General features: G+C 42.9%; 1 protein-coding gene across 5 annotated transcripts in view; it reads right to left on the bottom strand.

The window, feature by feature from the left end:
• LMO1 (LIM domain only 1) overlaps window positions 1–22256 on the bottom strand; it is a 59584-nt gene that overhangs the window by 14563 nt on the left and 22765 nt on the right. For all 5 annotated transcript variants that reach the window (XM_086892741.1, XM_086892738.1, XM_023928621.2 and 2 more), the window contains one exon: window positions 1328–1541. In XM_086892741.1, the coding sequence (XP_086748867.1) occupies window positions 1328–1541 (214 nt within the window). The remainder of the gene's footprint in view (window positions 1–1327; window positions 1542–22256) is intronic.

Here is a 22256-nt window from a genome sequence, read left to right as displayed (position 1 = left end):
CCAAAGGCTGCTTATCTTGTCTTTTCCACCTCAGACCTGTTCACCCTTACCCAAGCTCCTCCTCCCTCACATAGATTTTGGGGACACACCCCACCTAACCAGATGTGGAGCTGCAAGTGCTGCCTGTGTGGCAGAATTTCACCTGGGATATTTCACATGTTCCCCGAAGAGTTTCAGCTCTAAAACCCTCCTGTGGGCAGGATGCTCTCATGCACTGCTGGGCTGAAGGGCAAGGTGACAGCTCCCACATGGCAGCTGACAGACTCAGTCCTTCTGTTTGGCTCAGTGCTTAATCTCTCGCCTTTAGGAGGAGAAACTTGTTTGTTCAAGTTTACTAAGAAAATATTTACTGAAGATTTTCCGAAAAAACGTTTTCCATTGAAACACACGAAGCATCTGAGCACTGACACTAATCTAGGCAGCCCCTGAACACTGCAAGGTTAGAAGGCATTTTACCTCCCTATCTTACAACAGTGTGTTCAGTTTGTTTTGCTTCAGATGTTTTGCTGGTTGAGCTTGCCTGGGAAATGCTACCAGTGCTTGAGGAAAAATAAAAGAAAACATACACATTAGCTGGAGATCAAGTACATTCTTCCAAAGCAAAAAACAAAGCAAAACTCAGAGTGTTTTGCAGTGTGACCCTCATAATAATGTTTGCATTAGGCCTGCTGTCTTATTAATATTCATTTATGTTTGCATAAAGTATTTTGCACAAAACCCCCATACACACCAGGCAAAAAAATCCCATGTGTTGTTATGTATTGCAGACACACACTGACAGAATGGTTCTAACTCCAAGCTAGTGATGGTCTCTGCTGATTTCCTCAGACAGAAACATTTTTTGAAGTTGATCTGTAATTTTAGAGTTTTGGTCTGTTTAGTTAGGGAGGAGACAAGAGCCCCTTGGGAGAAACCTTACTCAAGACTAGAAATCTGTCTAAAAGCTATGACTGAAAAAGAAAAGGTGAAGGGCTGGTCAGGTCTCAGTCAATATGCAGGAATATAGCATCAGGGATATGCAAGGAGAATAAAGAGGTTTTCCTAATTTACTCAGCAGGCAGAGTTTGTTCTTGTTGGTCCATAATAATAATAAAAAGTCATTACCTCTTCCTCATATCTTCACCTAAAACCAGAATTTCACCTCCCAGACTACAAAATAAGCTAAGTGCAAGTAAAAAGCCGTGCTTAGACAGTGGAAGAAGCTCCAGTGTCCTCTGGGCAGGGCTGGCCAGCCACAAGCACACGTTTTCACATTTTTAGGAAGCCAGACAGCCGGCAGCATGCTGCGAGGCTTCAGGAAGAGCCCGCAGTACGTCCCTCTGTTTACCTCAGGTAATCTCTGCGGCAGAGAATGAGATTTGCTTTTGTGTAAAGAGTTGATCCAACCTCTCCAAGACGACAGTCACAGCAGGCACACTTTAGACAGTCTTCATGCCAATACTTATCCAGAGCCTTCAGCAGGTAGCGGTCCTTGATCTTTCGGTTGCAGCCGGCGCAGCCCTTCTGCTTCCCTTTGGGTTGTACGGATAGCATCGGCACACCTGCAAGGCAAGCACAGCGCTTCCTTTAGAGGCCATCCCAACAGCCTGGGGAGGGGGCACTGGGGGCAGAGCTGGCAGCAAACACTGCTGCTGCTGCCACTGCAAGGAGCTCACGTTGCATGGAGCTGACAGTCAAAGGAATCCTAACTTCATTTGCTGTCGCGGGCTAAGAGGGAGCGCGACGCTTGCAGGGACGCAGTCCTTTTTTCCTAAGGGTAGGACGGACACAACGCACCAGACTCTTTCTAACCAACATCTTGCAGCAGAATAAGCTGGCTGAAATTTCAACATTTATTTTTTCCCCTAATTACCTCACAACAACCCTCCTGTTGGCAATTACCTGCCACAGGCAATTAAAAAGAGCAGAAGGGCCATCACTGTATGTAACCCCCTGGTCCAGCATCTTGGAGTTTGAATTGAGTTTGAGGGGGAAGGGAGAGGAGCATGTATAAAAAGATGTGGTATGCCACTGTTTTTTCTCTCCTGTGAATCCTGTGGGTGACAAGAGGTCTGACTGAAAGCCAGAGCAGGCAAGGGGCTGCTCCAAAATAAATTTGATTCAAAAGCCCTTGAGAATAAATTTGATTCAAAAGCCCTTGAGGGCTGCTGAGAATAACCCCACCATTGCCCCTCTGTCACTAGTGAAGCCACATCCCATAAGCAAAGCAGAGCTTTCCTCCTCCTCTTGTATCACTGGAGAAGGTAGCAAAAAAGCCAGGAGTTTCTTCCTTCCTGGAAAGCCCTGCTGGGAGTGCAAAGCAGGCATGAGATAGCTGGGTAGATGCTCTTCTCCAAGCAGCCAGTGCCTGCCATGGTGAGCACTGTGATACCCATCACCTTTCTCAGTTTAAGAGCCAGGCAGGAAAGGACTTCATGGAATCAATAGGCCAGGTGGAAAAATAAACAAGGATTGTACTGTGGGCGAGGGATAGGACAGGAAATGATCCAAGAATAAATTAACTCACTGAGATGCCAGAATTCCATTTGCTCTAGAGCCTTGACTCAATTTGTTATGATTTTTATTTTTACTGGTGTCAGTCACCACAAATGACAATGCTGGGCCTGTCAACAAGCACACTGTGGGCTTAACCAATGCAGGGATGATGAGAAGGGACACTGGCACAGCAGCAGGTGTCACTGGTTGTATACTCTTACACAAAGTTGCTCCACCCTTTCTGTAGGAAGCGCTGGATGTCCCAGAAAGCAGCAGCTTGATAATAGAATTATTAACAGTCCCTTAACCAGAGAGGACCGAGCCAGTGCCACTGCAGTAAGTGACATTTGCTGCTTTCCTTAAAAGCCAGGGTGACCTGAGAGTGGCTAATGGTGAGCACATGTAAACCCACCACTCCCACAGTAATAATTGCTTTTTCAGAGCCGCGAGCAGACGACAATAGCACTTAGGACACCTCCACACAAACAGCGAGGTATTGATCCATCTGTAATCAAAGTGGTCTCAGCAGCACAGAGACAGGCCAAGTAACATTCAAAAACCCTAAAGGCTTAAAGAACCCTCCTGCCCTCTGCTGCAGCACACTCAAAACTCGTTTGCCAAGTCTCTGCAAGGAAACTTTTGACACCAGTGGCAGATCTGCAGTAATTAAGTGAAAACCTGTGTCTGTATTAGACTGCCACATATGCAACCGGCAACGTTCCCAAGAGAAATTCTACATACAAAGCCACAGAGAAACACACATTTGGAAAGAGGGACAAGACAGGGAAGTATCAGAAGTGGATTATGCTGCAGGTGCCAGAGATCAGACTGCAGAAGTATCGTGTGCCTGGTGAGAGTTCCTTACGAGAATGAGGGAAGTGGCCCTGTGGTTCTAGACACACCTTTGTTTGGGTTTTTAAAATCCAAAATACATTTCATTAGCAAAAAGAGGCTTCAATTTTCGAGTAATTTCCATGTTCTTCCCGACTCCACTGCAGGAAAACTGCACATTGTGAGAAGAGTCTGCCTTGTTGTGAGGCAGAGAAGGGCGAGCATGTGAATTTGCATTTGCAAGCTGTGTAAGATCAGTAGCAGTGATGAAAGAAAACAGTTCGCACCTATGGAAACTAGGGCCTAGATGTGAGAATTATGTTTTTAGATAGGAGCCCCAGACACCAGCAAGTCATTATTCACCCCCCAAACAGGCTCTCTAAATGTCTACCCTTGGAGGCAGAGGAGGATTTCTCACAGAGAGGGAGGTCATCATACAATTCTTTTGCAGGGTTTGTGTAGATAACACGAGGATCCCGCATCTGGAAAGACACAGATTCCACATAACCAGCACACCTTAAGAGAGCTGCTGCATGGGTGGGGTTTGAGATCAGCTCTGTGGTTCAGAAATACAAGATCCTCAGGCAGATGTGGCTTCCCAAGGCCTGGCTTGTGAAAGCAGTGCCCTTTCCGAGGTACAGCTGCCCTCACCCAGAGAAAGGATGCCAACGCAGCAGCAGCGTCAAGCACAGGGGCAGCTGTGCAGGGATGAAACCCTGGCTGGACCATTGGGAGAGGCTGGTTTGGACATTTAGAGCAGGTTAGGAAGGTCTCCTGTGGCAAGCAGGCCTGGATGGCTGAGGGCTGACTGCAGGGGCAGTTCTTGTTCCGTCTGTGGCCCTGGCAGCCCTTGCTCTCCGCAGCCATCTGAGCTCCTCGCTATTGCAAGAGCATCACTGTCTTATGAGAGGCTTCTGCAAGTAAGGGGAATGTAACACTTTGATTTGCTTCTAATAACTAGCGAAGGAACAGATATAGATATATTTTTAAGCAGTACCTTAAGCAAGGAAAAAAGCTATGTATTTGGTCAGTGTTCAGCAGGGGGCTTTCTAATGAAAAAAGGTACCATTTCAGAGATCATATGATGTTCAAAGCTGCTATTCCCACTCAGATAATAACGAGCAAGGTCAGCCTCTGCTGGTCAGGTTCAGTGTTTTGAAATTACATTTTGGGCTGTGAGGTTTCCCTCCGACATCCCAACCAACCGGTCTGCACAGAGCACACAAGCCACTACAGAAAGTTGCACTGCAATTAGCTGGTGAGTTGACACAGCAGGCAAGGCGTGAAACAAAATTTCAAAAACTGCCAAACTTGATCAGCAAGGGTTCCTGGAGCACTTGCCGTGTCATTTCCAAGCAACAAGAGAGAAGCATCTCAGAAGCTTAACCCTTTTTACGGTCAGAGGCTTGCACAGAGAGGACACAATCAACACCAAACCCTGCTTTCCTCCTCCTGCCTCACCCTCCCAGCAGACCTGAAGCAGCCTGGGCTCTGCAGGCAGAAGCCGCCTGGAGAACTGCTCTTTCTTTTTTGGTAGTTTCCCCACTGCCAAGACTGAGATGAGGCTTCATTTTGCTATGTCCATTTTCCTCCAGTACTTGCCTAAAAATGTCAAGATATCCAGTTCAACATGATAAGGGGCATGTGGTGTCTAACTGGGGCTGACAAGAAACAAAGGGGTCACCTTTGACAAATTCCACATGTGCTCTGTGGAGGAGGATAAGAAAATGAGAAGTGTTGCAGAACTAGAAAAATTAACAGCTGCACGCTCACATATTTAAATACGTGATCACAAGGGAACACTGATTATTGCCAAATTCTGAAAGTACCATCAAGTTGCTCTCTCCTCTCCTGTTGCTAGACATCCAGTGCTCTCTTTTCTTAGAAACAGTAGATGAATCCTTTCTATTTCTGGCTACCTACACTCCCTTCTTTGCCCTTTACAACTTAATAGACTTGCTGCTGGTAAATACAAAACTAAACCCGTTCTGAGTGCTCAGAGCTCCAATACACATTAAAAAATTATAGACACCACCTCTGGACATACTGAAATTTATGTCTGTGTCTAAAGAGGCTGTTATTGTAGTGAGTAATCCAAACTTTACCACTATTCACAGCCGGACAAACAAGCTTTAATCAGCCCGTATCTGCTCAGTCGGGGTCTTCCTGTAAAATGATTCAGCTGGCTTTATAACACAAGTGTCCACTAAGTACACCTCTAAATTTTTCCAAGCCATTTTACTGATATTTCTATTCACATGGCAATCAGCTGTGGTTCCTCTAAGGGCTCTGCTCATAAAGCCTCCTTTCCAAGAGAGCCTGGGAACTTTTCATAAATGGCAGACCTTTTAAATAACAGTTATCTGCACTGGTCCTACGGCGCACGGCTCCACAGTGCTCTGGTCTGCAAGAGAGCTAGAGGTCCCCTCTGAAAGCAGGCAAGTTCACCACCTAATTTCTCTAATGCAACTCTAAAGGTTAATTGGTCTGAAAGAGTAATGGGGGACTGCTGGCTAATGATATATGCCTCAAGGCTTTGCAGCTTGCCTGTATTTTATACAGTCGAGTCCAGAGCATAAAACACAGGTGATATCACCAGGACTTTCCAGACACCCCCTCCACTCCAGCTTGTCCCCCTCAGCTACACCCACATGTGTGGGGAGCAGGCAGCAGGAGCTGCAGGCAGCTCTGCTCCACCTGCATTTCATGCATTATTAGAGAAGTGCCGCCGCTGCACTCCTCATTACCGCTGCGGAGAACTAAAAACAGCCCTAATGAGGAGAGCCAGAGCGTACAGTACGGGCTGGGAGGAGGGACGTCCTCCCACTCTCCCCAAGGAATCCGGCCAAAATCTTCAATTTGCCATTTATGACAGCTAATTAGTTATTCTATTCAAAATCTTTGCTTTAAATAAAAGAACTAATTATACACAAAGGTCAGTCCCCCACCTCCTGTGAAGCACACATAATTGGCTTATTTCCCCAACATTGTGTGTATGTTTTACACAATGCTTTCAGGCAGATGGCTTTAACTCTTTCCCTAGACAAGTTTTTTGGTGTTGGCTTTTTAGTTGTTGTTGGGGGTTTTGTTTGTGGCTTTTCTTGTTGTTGTTGCTGTTATTTTGTTTTTCTTTTTTTTAAGACCCCAAAACTTTTCCTCAGAGTAGCTACTTCAAGAGCAAAAGCTTGCTCAACAACGAAGCTATGCACACACACAATACTTCTGCTCTCCAAAAGGTTTGTGACAGTCACTCCCTGTTGTACAGCACCTTGCACAACACAGCACTGGAATTATGCTTTTATTCTCCAGCACAAATTTTTCCTTAAGCAGTTCCTTCAGACACTGCTACTCCATTTCTGAATCTTCTTCTGCCAAACACCACAGTTATTGCAGGTTTACATTACACATATTCTTTCTTTTAATTATTTGTATTATTTTTAAGTTGTTTGTTTTTAATTTACGTAAGTGGTTATTAAAAGGATGCAGCATTCCAGTGCTAAAAGCAATTCTGGTATAAAGACCAGGGGTCTGGCAGTCAGGCAATTGAGCCTAGGTTTCAGAGTTCCACTTGAGGGAAAAAAAATGTTTATTTCTAGCATCAACACCCTTTAAATGAACTGACCTCCTTTTGCCTGCTAACAAAAACCCCAGCATTTGGCTGCAGAAGATGAAAAAGTAACTAAAGAGTAGGAGTAATCTTATTAACTCCTGTCTCATCACAATAAATAGGCTGCAGTCCTATGTCTTTTATCAGAGGATCTGATATCATTTAAAAGCATTAGAGCCCTGCATCACCCATTTAAGTAAATGCAGACAGTCATTGCCAAAAAGATGCTGTGAATTTCATTCCCTTAAAAAGAAACTCACTTTGTGTTCCCAGTATTGTATTACTCACCTTCTATGAATATTGCACCCTGTGAAACAAGTCAGACCTTGCACTCCCACTGAATGGAGAGTGTCTTGGGCATCTTCACCAAGAATTTCATTGGAAGAATTACGGCCAGCAAGGTGAAACTCGTCATGTCATCTGTATATCCAATTAAAACGTTACATTTGGAACACCAAGTACTTGCAACTAAATGCTTATGAGTAAGCCTTAGACCATTCATCAGAATTAATCAATGAGAAACCACAATCTTTTTTTCATTTCCGGTTTCATGCTGCAATATGCAGCTGGTGATTTTTACAGTGGCTTTAGCAATTCATTTGGGGTATTTCTTTCTTGTGAATCATTACTGAACAGATTTCCCAAGCATGGCAAAAAAGTAGTTGGAGAGGGCAGTTCATGGGAGAAGCAACATTTTGATCACCACTTCTATTTTGACTATTCTATAGTCCTCTGCCCAATAACACAGCAACTTTTTTTTTTGTCTGTACACTTCATGACAAGCTGTAGAGAAATGTATTTTAGAGTCTAGTGTCCCCTGGTACTTTCAGCTGCCTAAAAGTGACCTAAAGTTTCATGAGTGGCTTAAACCCCCCCTTGAGTCTCACATGGAGGAACCCTGTTTTCAAGCCATTTGCTCACACAGACCAACATATCCAAAATAATTACTGGCATCATTGGTATCTGTACCAACATAGGTCCTGACTCAGGACATGAGGTTTAGGCTTAGAATCCAGATTTTTTCCCCATAAGTTTTGAGTCTTCCAGTACCTGCTTTTAGCCTCTCTCAATTACAGAGTTTCTCCTACCAGAGGCCAACCCATAGCTATAAAGAAACACATGGCAGCAGGACTAAACACAAACCGTAATAATTGTTGCTGCAAGACAGTTTCTATAAATCATTTCAGGAAGCAATGTTTTCCCTGTGCTCATAAAACGTGTTTGTTTGAGCTTTAATTTTTCGTAATTGGCATGTGTCCAAAGTTTATTCTTAGCACATCCAATGTTTCAGTAAAATCCATTTTTACTGTTTGAAGCCCTGGAAGCAGTACAAAGACATGCAGATTTCTTCTACTTTCAACCTAATCCGAGAACATTCTGATCAAGTTTTCTCCATTAGTCACAATTTAGCATACTGCAGTCTGGCAAAGGCCCTGATTTCAGGTGGCCAGCTCCCTCCTTCAGTGTCTGTAGTAGAAAAAAGTCTGGCAATGGAGTGACTACCCTCAAACCACCTTTCCAGCAGTATAAGAATGAGAAAAAAACTATTATTAGGGATGATTGGCCTGAAATTCATCCAATATTCCATCAATATTGCATCAGTTTGCAGGTAACCATTGAAAAGACACTAACCTCAGAAGTTGTCTATTTAGTGGCTTTGGGTGTCAGAGCAAAGTAGTGGAAGAAGAGTCTCTGAGTCAAATGGTCAGAAAGGTAAGAACTCATCACCCACTTCTCAGCTCTTTTAAGAATAACCCGTTTACCAAAATTAAACACAAGGCAGGGTTTGTTTCCTTCCCCTTTTCCAACAGGCAAGAAAATCAAACAGAAAAATCTTCTATCAAGTTAGACATCCCAAAGAGTGCTCAAGAAGCAAGAACTCCTCAGGTACTTCCAGGCTCATGTGTGATGCTACCCAATCCTCACCTCCCAGTTCAAAAGGCCTGTTTAGCACGCCCAGGTTCCGAGACACGAGCAAAGATGCGCGGTGCAGCAGTGCTCAGGTTCAGCAGTGAAACATTAACATCACCCTGACAGATCTGGCATGCTATAGATGTGAATATTTTAAGGAGAACAGAACTATATCGTTGCACAATCATCATCATCTTTTCTTCTGCCTCTTCGCAGACACACACAATGTCAACCTAAGCTTTCGGCAACCTTAATAGAATTTCAGTGCCCACTGCCAAATGGCCATTTGATGTTCTGCTCTGTGTACACTGATGAAGCAATCTGTCACAGCCCTTAATGCAGGCAATGATGACTATCCAATCTAAAGCTTTCACGGGCTTATAGAAATTTCTCAAGACTTTTGGAGCCTATAATAATTTGCGCAATACCACAAAAGAATTTGGAATCCTGGTGTGCTCTGTATTTAATGAAATATGAATATACTCCTTTAAATGTTTCTAGAAGAAATCCTACTCAGGCCAAAAGTGTATTTTATACCATCAATCACCAGAAAGTTGTGCTGGCAACTCTGAAATAGAAAATGCTATCGTGATTGCAAGTTACTGTAGTAGGAATAGAAAAGCCCCTCCTGCCCCTGTCCAAACTTACTGCCAATCCAAGCGCTGATGTTCATGCCCTGTGTAAGATTAGTGTAATAAATTTACTGGAACTAAAGTTTATTTGCATCTAAGAGGCCAGGAGAGATTTGCCTATGGAGAATGCAGAGGGAATCTATCTACTTAATGCAATCTGTGTAAGAGACACAACTGCTGTTGACTGACCTTCCAGAAGTCGTGAAATACACTTCCGCAGTGATTTAGAAAGGTGCAGTTATCCTCCAAACCTATCCTCTTCCCCCTTTCCTAGCAAAACCAGAGCAACCCATCTGCTATTAAAAGTTGAAAGGAGAAGGGCAAGCTATTTCCTTGTCTTCTTGTTGAAAGGAAAAAAACACAACAGACAGTTCTTTGCAGGACCATTTGCATGCTGAGCTGTCAGACCATGCACTTTCCATTAAAGAGATAGCATCCCTTTTCATAAGTCCATTTGGGATCCATTTTAGTGTTATCTAAAAATCAAATCTACATGGTAATCCTTTTAATGTACTCTTGACTTTTAAAAACAGCTTTATGTTCCTTCAGGAAATGTTTTAAGCCATTACTCAGTAATTACTACTCACCCATGAAAACATTGATCTTTTACAATATATAATCGGTTTGCTGACTTAAAAAATAAAGCAGATTGGAATTTTGTCTCATGAAAGTAGCAAAGGAAAACCAAGGTTAAGAGAGCATCCCATCTCTTCCCCCCACTCAATTATACCCAAGTGGTGTGTTTTTCCTGTTGTACGAGAGAGGCTGAGGTGGTCACAGTGCCTGGAGTGCGTGGAGACTCTCAGCCACAGCTGTGCATTGGTGAGCACTGTGCAAGTTAACCAATAAATAAATACTGATTTAGGAAGGGGAGTTTGTATCACTCCACATATAGATAATACCCTAACCTTTTGCAAGCCCTGAAGTTTTGAGTGGCGCTACCCAACCTTCCAAAACACTGTGGAATTTGTGGAGCTGCTTTAATAAGCTTCATCTACACAAGAGCAAGTCTCAGAAGAGGTGTCAAAAATGGTTCACATCTTGTGCAGCTTTACTGGGTTTATCCACAGCACTCAACATAAGAATGCTCAGTCAGACTCCAGGGGGTTTGAAATTACCTTGAAAGTCCTGCTACCATCTCCTGAAGGATGTGCCTTGCTCCTTTCCAAACTCCTTGACACACCCAGAGGTGGTTGGGAGGCAGAGAAGAGTTTGAGTGAAACAGAGACCCAGAACTGCCTCATCCTTTGCAGCAGAAGCCAGAGAGAGGAGCTCAGTGCATTTTGCTCAGGTACAGCTGCTGTCTGAGAAGGACCAGACAGAAGCCCATGACTTGTAGGGTACAACCACTCGACTACAGGAGGTCCCTGGATATCCTGGCTTTGCATTCAGTTTGACAAAGACCCAAGATGTTTAAACAAAGTACAGCTCAACCAATCCTTCCTCTCCCAGTGCTGACTCTCAGAGAGCACAATGCCCTTCATGATGGCTCTGGCAAAGCAGTTTAATATTTCAAGACTAGATACAGGGCAGGGTGATGTTTGTCAGAAAGAATTTGCTGTACCTTGCAAATAATATCAACTAAAGTTGTTATCTTAATGCCATGAAGATAGAGAAGGCAGAGAAAGCAGGGGCTAAAGACTTCATTGCCTCTGTTCTTCTGTTTGCTGAGGTCTAACTTAAGCCTTACTGAGCCACAGTTTGCTTCCACAGTCAGATTTTACTCTACCCCATTTTGCTACTGCAATTAGGACAGAAAAAGTTCCATTCTTGGACATTTCCCCCTTCATTCCCAGGAAAAGGTATGCAGACCTCAGTGCAAGGCTGTTCATTAAACATTTGTTATAGCTGCAGTTGGCTAGTAACTATATGCCTCAAATTAATTTTTATTATTCACTTCTGATTAAGTCAGGGCTCAAAAGCCACAGCTGGCCATTAATGCTACCCTTCTATACAGGAAAATATGCTGGTAAGAATGAAAAGTGGTTTCTTGGCTGTTGTATACTCATTCTATAATAAGCTCCTTTGAGGTGACGTATAGAGGCAGGATTTGAGCATTATTACCCTGGACAACAGCAAAGACAAAAGTAGAATTGCAAGACTTTTTTCTTTTGCTCCTATTTTATTTTTTTTTCTTTTTGACATGTCCAAGCAAGGCTCTGAAAGCCCTGCTGCAATTCATATATATCAGAATAAAGTGGGCACTATAGGTTTGGGGCGAGTTAGCATGACATTTAGTTTTCATTAAAGCATCCTAGAAGTCATATGAAATATATCATAACAGAGCATACTGTACTCTATTAAGCATTCAGGAGCATCACAGCACTCAGAATATGGATGAGAAGCTGGAATTGCACAAGACATTCCTCCTGTTACGACTGACCACTAAGTTGAATTCAAGCTGATCCGGAGGGAGCCATTTTCATTAACCTACTGTAGCTCTCTAATCCTACTCCTTGAATTTCAGACCACCACCACTACAAGAATTTATGACCTGCTGCCTGCACTTCAGATGGTGCTCATACTTCGCTCTTCTCCTCAATGCATCCTGCTCCTCTGGATCATTACCACTGCTTCATGCAGCAACCCATCCCCTTAAAGTGGAAGCCTGCTCTTCAATTCAGTTCTTCATGCTCCATTTAATTCTCACCAACACATGTGAACATGGCCATGGTTACACTTGGCCAGAAACAATGGAAAACCATAATAATCATACGAGCCAGTGCAATGTGCAGAACTGAAAGCCTCCTGAAATGTACATCCCGAAGTCTGGCCCGGATATGTAGCTACTAATGCTTTGCCTGAAACCTCAGACTAAAAAGAAATTCTAAACCACTAACCTTCAGCTCCAAAAAACGCCACATTTCTGGGCCAAAAAACTTACTGAGCAGCTTTTCCTCCGCTCCATTTCCGCGGGAGTGTCCGCCGTGTGATTTGCTCAGTTTTCGCCCACCTCATCATGAGACTCCTGACTGCTGAAAAGAACTCCTTCACTGAACTAATGAAATAAGGAGTCTTAAGTGCCCTGCAATCCTTTTTAGAAAAGGCTGTATCTCCAGATGAGTCTCAATTTCACAGCATCAGGGAACCGTGTGCCAACGCGCTGAACCGGAACGCCAGGGCTAGCAGGAGTTGCAGACAACAATGCTAACATCAGGGTTATTTTAGATTAGAGCACTTCCAAATCAATTTTGGATTTAAACTTTTAAATGCACTCTCCAGAAGGAATCTGCACTGACTGAGTATTTTCAAGGCTAATTTTCTAAGCTTGAATGAAACTCATTCTTATCTAAGAAAAAGATGCAACTAACCTTTGCCACAAAGGCTGGGTCACAGCTAGAAAACGAGGCAGACAACAGTCCTAGAAAGGAATAAACCACCTAACTACACATCCATAAATCTGCTAACAAAAACAACAGCAAAAAATTGTTTAAAAAAGCCATACTGATTCTGCTGGGAGGAGATTTTAACTGAGGCCAGAAGCTGTCAGGATATTTGGTATATTTGCTGAGGTACCCCGTCTCCCACAAGCAGTCCCATTCTAGCAGGGGTAAGGGAGTGCTCTGGGATATCCAGGAGAGCAGGGCTGCACTCATGACAACATGCTGCAGGGGGAAAAAGGAAGAGCTGAACATCCACAGTTTTTTTCCAGACTGAAACTCCTGCCGAATTAAGACAGATCCTCAGCACTCCACAGAAAAGAAAGTGGTTGTGATGAGAAGAGAGAATTTGTAAGACAGATGGGAGAGTTAAGGTTAAAGTTCAGACCAGAAGCAATTAAGACGGGTAAGAGTGCTCTGCAACTTGACACAGGTTTGCTTTGTATTCAGAACTTTTCACTAGCATTAAGCATCTTAACTTGTGTATAGAGAGATTATAATTAAAACCTGACAAGCTTAAATTAGCCATTTAGAAAAGGTTCTCCAGAAAGCTTTTAAAGTAGACTAAACATATCTATTAAAACGGAAGAAAGGGGAAAAAAAAAAAAAAATCAGAGCCATTTTCAGTTACAATAGTTTTTCCCTACCTAGATATTTCAAGAGATTAGACAAATTTGAAATCAAAGTTCTGCAACTGTCCAAAGCCACTTAACAGTGGGGAGAGAGAGGAAGCGTGGCAATTAGAAAAACCTTTAAAACTCCCTCTATTTAATAGCCACAATCCTCTGGATGAACATAAGCACTCCAGAAACCCCATTAAAAAAGTTAAAAAAAGAAAAAAAAAAGCAAGAGAGAGGGGGGAAAAAAAAAGAGATCCTTATTTCCCTTTGGGATTTTGAGCACTTCAGGGAGTGCTCTATTATGGTTCCCCAGGGATGGGGGAATTATGTCAATCTGCCACAAGGTGGGCAGTTAGTGAGGGAGGCAGCCTGGGAACTGGCTTTCACCAGGCCATTCCAATTAAAGCATAGGGAGGATTTTCACCTCACACTGGCTATTTAGATTAATTCCTAGTGTTCCAATGCTACACAATTTTTCTACGAGTTCAAGAAACTGAATCTAAAGCAAATTTGCTCTGTAGCAAAGAAAGGAACATATCCACCAGTGCCAAATGACACCAGGTAATTTATTTCCTCTCGAAAGAAAAAAAGCTACAAATATTTTGGTATTTCAAGAATAAGTTCACAGACTATAAGGACCTATTAACCTGGTTCATGAAAATAAAAGTCATTAAGGTCAAGGCTGCTGCAAAGTCCACATTATTTCTTCCAAATCATATTATATTCCTGCTTTACCTGCCTTGCCTGTTCATAAAGCAGATGCAGTCCTGAAGAAACACTGCTGGACATCTAGCTGAGACACAAGACCCAAGGCTTGGTTTCCCAGCCCTGCCATGCCCTCCTCTACTGCCCAGGCCAAGCAAGCAATGCCAGCTGGCTCTTGGCACACCTTTCAGTAAGGAAACACCTTCAAACATTTCCTTATTAACCTGAAGAAGCTCCTACATTAACCTGCTGACCTAAGGAACAGCCCTACATTATTCCTAGCTCTGATTGCTCCCAAAAGTTCATCAGCTTCTCTCAGTCTTGTTTTTAAAGCTCTGGGGCAGCTGTTTTTATATGCATGATACAGGTATTTGGATAGGTCACAGGGGGCCCTTCTCACAACCAGCTGCGTGTTGAAGACTCACAAGTTCCACCATGGCAGCATCCTGCTTTTGGGTGAGAAAGGAAGGTGGACAGGTAGTGGAGGAACAGAAGACAGCACAAATGTTATACAAAATAAGGTGCAGACAGGAGTACTGTAATTCTTTAAAGTAAGGAGAGAGCCAGCACCTGTCCCTGAGAAAAATAATCAAGCTGCAGCAGCAATGATCGCTGTAAAGCCGTGTCATTTATCTGCAGCCTACATTCACTGCCTCCACATGCAAACTGTAATCCTTTTCGCCAATCTACCTCAACTCCACTGCACTCCACGCAGCACCTCTTTTCAGAGGAGAGTCTAAATTATCTAAGCACAGGAAAAGAGAATGTTACTTTAAAGCAAGCCATGATCTGCCACAGCAAAGCAAGAGATGAGTAATTTGTTACTTCAAGTGCTAGGAGGTCTTTTTTTTTCCCTTTTTTTTTCCCCTGAGTGCCAACAGTATTTGAAGTGGTAATGTGCATATAGAAATCTCAATTTACTTTGCTTCATCTTCATAGTCCACCACCGTACTTGTTCATAATTCACAGTGAACTGAAAGTCTGATAAGGAAAAACAACACCTGCTCCAGATCTAATACCTAATGGAAGTGTGTGAATGAGGATTTCCAAAGCTCAAGATCCATTTGGATTCTTAACTGAACTGCTTACAAACAGGAATTGGGTGAAAAAGAATAGGTATCTGCATTTCAGGCACCCTAAAGTCCAAGTAAAAATATCTATCCCAGTTTTGGTTATCTGTAGCAGCAATTTCACAGCAACTGCCGGGTGTGCAATTGCCACTCTGCTTTCAGAGAATTAAACAGCAGAAGACTTCTCCAGAGACTTCTCACTTCCTATGTGGGTTCAGCCTTATTTTCACTTCATTCCCAAGCCTAGGGGTAGCTGAAATCCGTCTCCACTCCCAAGCAGGTCCATCAGGCACACCAGAGGAGGGCAGATCCCCCCTCCCAGTGCTGTAGCGGGACCACTGCTGTACCCTCCCACCGTGCCTTTGTCTGCCCCTGATTACAGCTGCCTGGGGCACGGGTATTTGCCTCTGGAAGTTCCTGGCAGGAATCCTCTCCCAGGTGAGAGACTCTGCTCCCCTTTGAGAAGAGTTTGGCTCAATTGTCTCGAACATCCCCAGTGGTGACAACATCTCCCTATTGCTTTCTCGTCTCTATCAATTCCCTCAGCCTCTCTCTGTGGGTACCACCAATAAGATGGCTTTGAAATGAACTTGCTAAGCACTCTCTAGTCTGTCAATAGGACTGGTGGCCAGCTTTGAGGAACATTTATCTTGTGCTCAAAAGCCTACAGCTGATCGCTGACCTCTGACGAGCAAAAACTTGTCACTGTTATATGGCATCACCAATGACATGAATCAGGTACTCCAAAATACTTACTTTTATTTTAATGAGCTCCATGACAAACTAGTTCTACAACCTGAGCAACCAGAAAACTTGATTTAAAAAGAAAATATGATTCCAGCACTGACACAGCATGCTTTTTGTCTAGAGATTCCTATATTACAACCATAGAACTGGAGAGTGAAACGTGTCCATCTTCAGAGAGAAATAAAGCCAACAGGCAGCACGATTTAAACAGCCAAGAAAACCAGGGGAAACCCTTCCAATGCATTAGTGTTCTGAGACATCCTCTATCTATGCAAAACAGGCACCACTTCCACACTTGAGATCAGCCCATCCCTCTCTCCAGGATCAACCCTCAGCAGTAACAACAGTTCATCTGCTGCTGCGAAGGTCAAGGGCTCCGCCAGCCCTCCGGAGATTTCAGCTACTGGTTCCACAGAGTCTGCCAGTATCAAACCTGACACTTAGATTAGTAGTTACTCCCCAGACATATCTAATTTCCCATTTCTTCAGTTTCTAGTGTCAAAATACACTTGCAGTACAATATGCAAACCTCCACTGACAGTATCTTTTCTCTCTCTTCAGTTGTGGTGGGAGGAATGCCTATTTTTTCAGGAAAATGCTGTACTTTTATGTTAATGTATTATCATGCTCATATACCCCTGAGCTCATGTTTTCGTTATACAGCATCAAAAATGGTAAAGCTGCATTCCACAGTTACCATCACATTATCAGCAGACAGAGAAATATTTTGGAAGTTAGCATGTAAGACAGATGCTCTGCATTACAAACACCAAAGAAAGATCAGTCTTTGACGTGCAGTTCATGGATGGCTCCATCACAGCTCCATTTGGTGGTTTTCCTTGAGCCAATCCACTGCAGCACTACACATCACCCTGGTAAGAACTGAATAAGCACAGGGACCTGCACGTTCCCCTTCTCAGAGGCCAGTGAAGAGTTAAACCAAGGCACCACTTCTTCCCATTCCACATGACAAAGATTGGAGCAAACCTGTGTCCTTGCCTCTTCCACAGCCTTAATGGATTGAAACTATTACTCACTTTTAGTCATCTAGAACAGGGTTTGCCTCGTTTTTATCCTAAACTGTGAAGTGGCAATTTCTGCCATCACTTCTGCAATCCAGGTCTGTCCTCGCACACCCATGAAAGGCTCCTGCCGCGTCACTCAAGAGCCACCATCCCTTTGTTTTGGGATGCCAACATCTTAAAGGCCTCACATGTAGAAGGGGCAACCTGACTAATTTCATGCCCAGCTGCAAGGAATTTTTAACAGGGAAGCAGACAAAATGAAGTTTAAAGGGCAGGTATTATCTCATCAGTCCACTGTGTGCCAAGGCTGTTAAGAAAGTTTGGAATTACAACAGACCTTTGCTTCGAAGCCTACAGACCTGGTTCTCCAAGGCTATGTATTTTAAGAAGCTTGCAGACACATGCTTGTGTCATTCAAGATGCTTTTACACAGGTCCAAAGCTACATGAGCAGCTTGCACACAAAAGCTGTTCTTGCACAGCACATGGTGGTGGAGAACAACTTGTCCTCATCGGCTCCACTGGGGCAAACAGGCACCAGCTTTGTTCCATTAACTGCATTTATTACAGGGCTGCGCTGGTTCCTTTCCCTCTCCCTGTGTCTGCCAAAGGACAAGCCATCTCTGAACTCTGGGACATTTTATAACACTGCCATTGGGGACTTTTGAGTTCCATTAATTCAGGGACAATTCTGCAGAAAAAGTCCACGTTTGGATGCAGTGCACCTTGGAAAGTGTCGAGAGAAGAAAAGGAAGCCACAGCAACGCAGAGGCTCAGGCCACAGAAACGGCAAGAGGATATCAAATGTTGCTTTAAGTGCTGAAATATTTGTGCTTTGAAAGAAAAATGCCTTCAGGAATCCCAGCAGGAGTCACCTCTACATAAAGACTTCACTTGTAAAGGGACATTTATTATTCTCAATTAATGGCATTCTGATAGACACGTTTACATTTCTATGCGTCAGATTCAGCAGAATACAAAATGACTGAAGGCCTCGTATTTTGCTCTGAAAACGGCCATAAAAGGATCTAAAGGTGACAAAAAAGAAAAAAAAAAAAAAAAAAGAGAGAAAAACCCACATTTTCTAGAAGACATATGATGTCCTTTAGTTCCTTACAGTTCTGAAGCCTGGTTAGCACAGCAAGGCTTTCGAAATACAGATTTAAACCTGCAAACAGCAAAGCGAGATGCCACTACAGCTCCTCATGAAATTAGGTGATGACCACAGTGAGAGGCAATAATAGATCTTGATCACATCCTCCCATGGATTATTAGAGAAACCTAATGTGGCAGAACACTGCATAGTAGGTTTTTTGAAAAATGAATAGCTAGAAGTCTCAAAAAAATTCCCACTTTGCCAGCAAAATGTATATGTTACTGGATTTCAAACATCTGAGATAAAAGGAGATAGAGAGTGAACACCTTCATCCTGTAAGAAGAAACAACTTTTTTTGGGGAAAATCTAGAAATCATCTTTTAACTGAAGCATCAATAAATTCTTCCCACACATATCCCCAGGTTGCTGGTGGCACAGCACACACGTGGCCAGGACTGACACACAAATTTTTGCCACTTGTGAGCCTCCCTAGGGCTAAGGAGAAAAAGACAACATCAACTCAACCACAAAAAGATAAGGATCATATTTTTTAAAAAGCCAAAACAGTACAAATAAAAGTGCAGGTACTTAAGGCCCAAAGGTGTTGCACTGCTCAACTCCCCGAGGCAACAGGTCGTCTTTGTGATGTATGAGCACATGTACATCAACCATCAAATCCTTTTTCAGTCTCTAGAAGAACAATTTTACTCATGTTCACTGTCCTTTCTCTGCTGGAAAAAGCTGCAGACTGTTTGCTTCACCAAAAACTGCAACACCAGTTGTTTCTGTCATTGGGTGGGTTTGTTGTGGCCATTCTTTGGTATTCTGCTGTCATTGTATTCAATATTAAAAATACCCCATAGAAAATGAAACCTTCCCATCAAGTTACAGAGGACTTCAAATAAAACTGCCTAACCACCAATTCAGCTATATAAATCTATAAATGTTGTGGGCATTCCCACCCAACAGCCTGATGCTAGACCTCTAAATAAATAATTCAGTGCTCAAGTAATAGCAGCTAAATTTTAAAAGCACCCACAAAACCTACTAGCTTTAACTGGAGACTTCAATGCCCACATTTGGTTTCTTGGGCAGGGTGGGAAATGCAATTTACTACAAGGGGAGAAGTACAAGTGTTGAAAACTAATTCAGCAATGCCTCCAAGTATGGAAGCTGTGCCTCGAGGGATGGGCTCCGCCACCACCCCCGGACTCACAGGACAAGCCCACCCTAAAAACCCTTGGGAAGAGCTGGGATGCCAGCAGCTCCCAGTTTGGATTAAGCATTATGAATCAGAAAAATCTCAGATTATAACTGCAGTTCTGCCACTGATTTTACACGTGAAAATCTCTGCATCGGTGCCTTCGCTGGCAACGGAGAACCAGCAATGCCGATTATTTCCAGAAGATTTCGAGTGATCTCCAGCACTCTGAAAAAAAGCTCCAAGTTGCTTTCTAAGTGCAAATGTGCTGCCAGCTCAAAAGATTTAACATAACAGGCTACACTTACCTTATCCTGAGATCCTTTATCAAAGGCCAGGTAGATTAAAGAGATTAAACTTTCTGGAGTATTTTAAAACTTCCATAAAGTCCCCACACAAGTTTACAATTTTTTTTTTCCACAAAAAAACCTTTGGAAGCTGTGAGGTGCTCTGGCAGATAGATGTATATTACCAACAAAAAGGCTGTTTTCCCTCCTTCTAAATGATGGAAAGTCAATTTGCATCATAATTAAACCAAGGCCCTGTAACGTTACTTTTAGTTAAAACAGTAAACTACTATGATAAAAGTGTACCTGGGGAATATTTAGAGAAAGCACTAATGATTTCTTCCCCAGTGGTTAATAAATTCACTTCCAGATCAATTTGTTCATGATAGAAACTTGAGAGCATAAACAGTTACACAAGCACATTAGAGTGTGTCTTTCTCAGTATAAATGATTTATTACAATGATTAGCAGCACATAAACAATTTAAAATACAACTCTAATTAGCTTTTTGGAAGAAAAGGAGAAAAACCTTCCTGACTCCTTCTACACATTATGTTTTACTTTTCTAAGTGTGTACTTTTTAATTAAATCCAAATGTCACAATAAATTTAAAGTGTTTTATTACCACCCTGGCTAACTAAGCCATTCATGCAAACACCCATTATATTAAACCAGATGCAGGACTGAAAGTGGTTGAGGAGAGAGGAGAAAGAGAGGGGGGGAAGGCAATTACTTCTATATTTGACAAGAGATTTGTACAAATGTTTAAAGACAAGAAGATCTTTGGAAAGGTTTCTCTGTTTTATCCAGGGAGGCCGGCCAGCTAATTGCTCTTTAATACCTGCTTCCAAGTTTGAAAGCATCACACCAGGTTAAACTTTCCCCATCCAAAGCATAAGGAGGTGACAGGAGAAAGGCAGGAAAACCAGTCTGCATGAAACCTTGTACAATCCACCACCAGCAGCCAAAGCAAACCTGCCTCCACCTGTGGATACACCCACTTCTGTGCCTGGGGAGAGCAGGGGGATAAAGACATGTCCCTCCTAAAAGCTGTGACACCCCTCCCACAGGGTGGCTCACAACCAGCCCTTGCTGTCCATGATGACCATCACTCCTATATAGGAGTTACAGGAGCTGGGGGGCTGTGAGGGAGGGAAGGAGGGAGGAAGAGGGAAACCCAGCCCTAGAACCTCCCAACCCATGTGGCAACCCTGAAGCCTCAGGGCCACTCCGCAGGACTCTGTTTTACTGCTTCCTCAGCAGCCTGGCCTAAACAGCACAGATTTAGCATAGTTCAACAAAAGCTACCCATTAAAGAAAGCAGCTGTGATTATTAAAATAGGTTAGGGAAAATGGGCACGGTGCAGATAAAGCTTTTGACCTCAGTGTGCAGCTCTCTCAAGAACATTTTAGCATAATTTATCTAAATTAAAAACCAAACACCAAATTCCAAAATGGCACAAAAAGATCATTTAAAAAATACGATTAAAAAAGCAGGTCAAGGGTTGGAAATTAGTAATTACTACTACAATTAACCAAAATCAGACAGAGACACATGAATTGTGCACATTACTGCGGTTCACGTCAGAAAGGCAAATGTGAGCAGAGCGCAGAAGAAAAAGCCGCGAGTTGCAGAACCACTCGTATAATTAACCTCTGCCACAGCAGAGGACCTGCTCTTGTAAGTTTGCGTCATTTGTTTCTAGAGAGAAGTGCTGCCAGCTCCTACACCCAGCTAGCACACCCTGCTCTCCACCAGTAACCCAATTCCTTCCAAACCAATATTTTGATTTTCTTCCAGTCCAAGATCTTAGTGCATCTTCACCCTATTAGCAGGGTGTTCGCCCTTCACCTCCTATTTTAACAGTTCTGAAAAAGATGAGAAAGGCCAACATCTGAACGTCCTGGTATTGAGAAGAGGTCATTTGCCAAAAATGCCACCTGCTAGAGTCCATATTGTTTGAGAGCAAAAGCCTATTGAGAGCTGCAAAGAACAAAACATAAAGGTTTTCTAAAACAGACTACTTAACACTGGATGGAGACAGAAATACTCTGTATGCAACTAGCATCCTTCAGATGATTTTCCTTAGGTTTTGGGGGGATAAAAGATAATTTAACAATTAGCACTTTGTTCCCACTTCAATCTCAGAAGGGCTCTTTGTGAGCTTCCTTGGAACAACTCTGAAAGAGCTCAGTGGGAAAGAACAGACTGACTACTGTTTTGAACTATAACCAAAATGAACTATTCTCTAGGTCCTCCCTTGAAGCTATCATCTACTTTAGGTTAGATGAGGGAAATCTAGGTTCAAATCTTATTCAGGCTCCAGTTTAATTTTGAGAGCTCAGAAGGCTCCACAAATCATTTTAAGTTAAAGTAATGAAAATAGGTGAACTTGAGAAGGTGGACAGGCACGAATGATCTCTTCCAAAATAGGGAAGAATCCATCTGTTCCCTTTTAAAGTGCATAAAAGTCTTTGTAGCAGTAATGAAAATTCAGGGATGTAAGTCATGGACATCATAGCAGTCTATTAGAGAGAGGACTGGGGCTGTATTACAGAATACTGTGAGCTGCGGTGATTATATAAAAGGGATGCAGCAAAGGCAGCATAGCAGAGGGCAAGTCAAATGATTCAAGGACTCAAGAATCTCAGCTTTTCAGAAATGGAGGG

The sequence above is a fragment of the Cyanistes caeruleus genome, chromosome 6, assembly GCF_971803275.1.
Source record: "Cyanistes caeruleus chromosome 6, bCyaCae1.hap1.1, whole genome shotgun sequence".
NCBI classification, from domain to species: domain Eukaryota; kingdom Metazoa; phylum Chordata; class Aves; order Passeriformes; family Paridae; genus Cyanistes; species Cyanistes caeruleus.
Note: the sequence above shows the minus strand (reverse complement) of the source record. Positions and strands in the feature narration are given on the sequence as shown.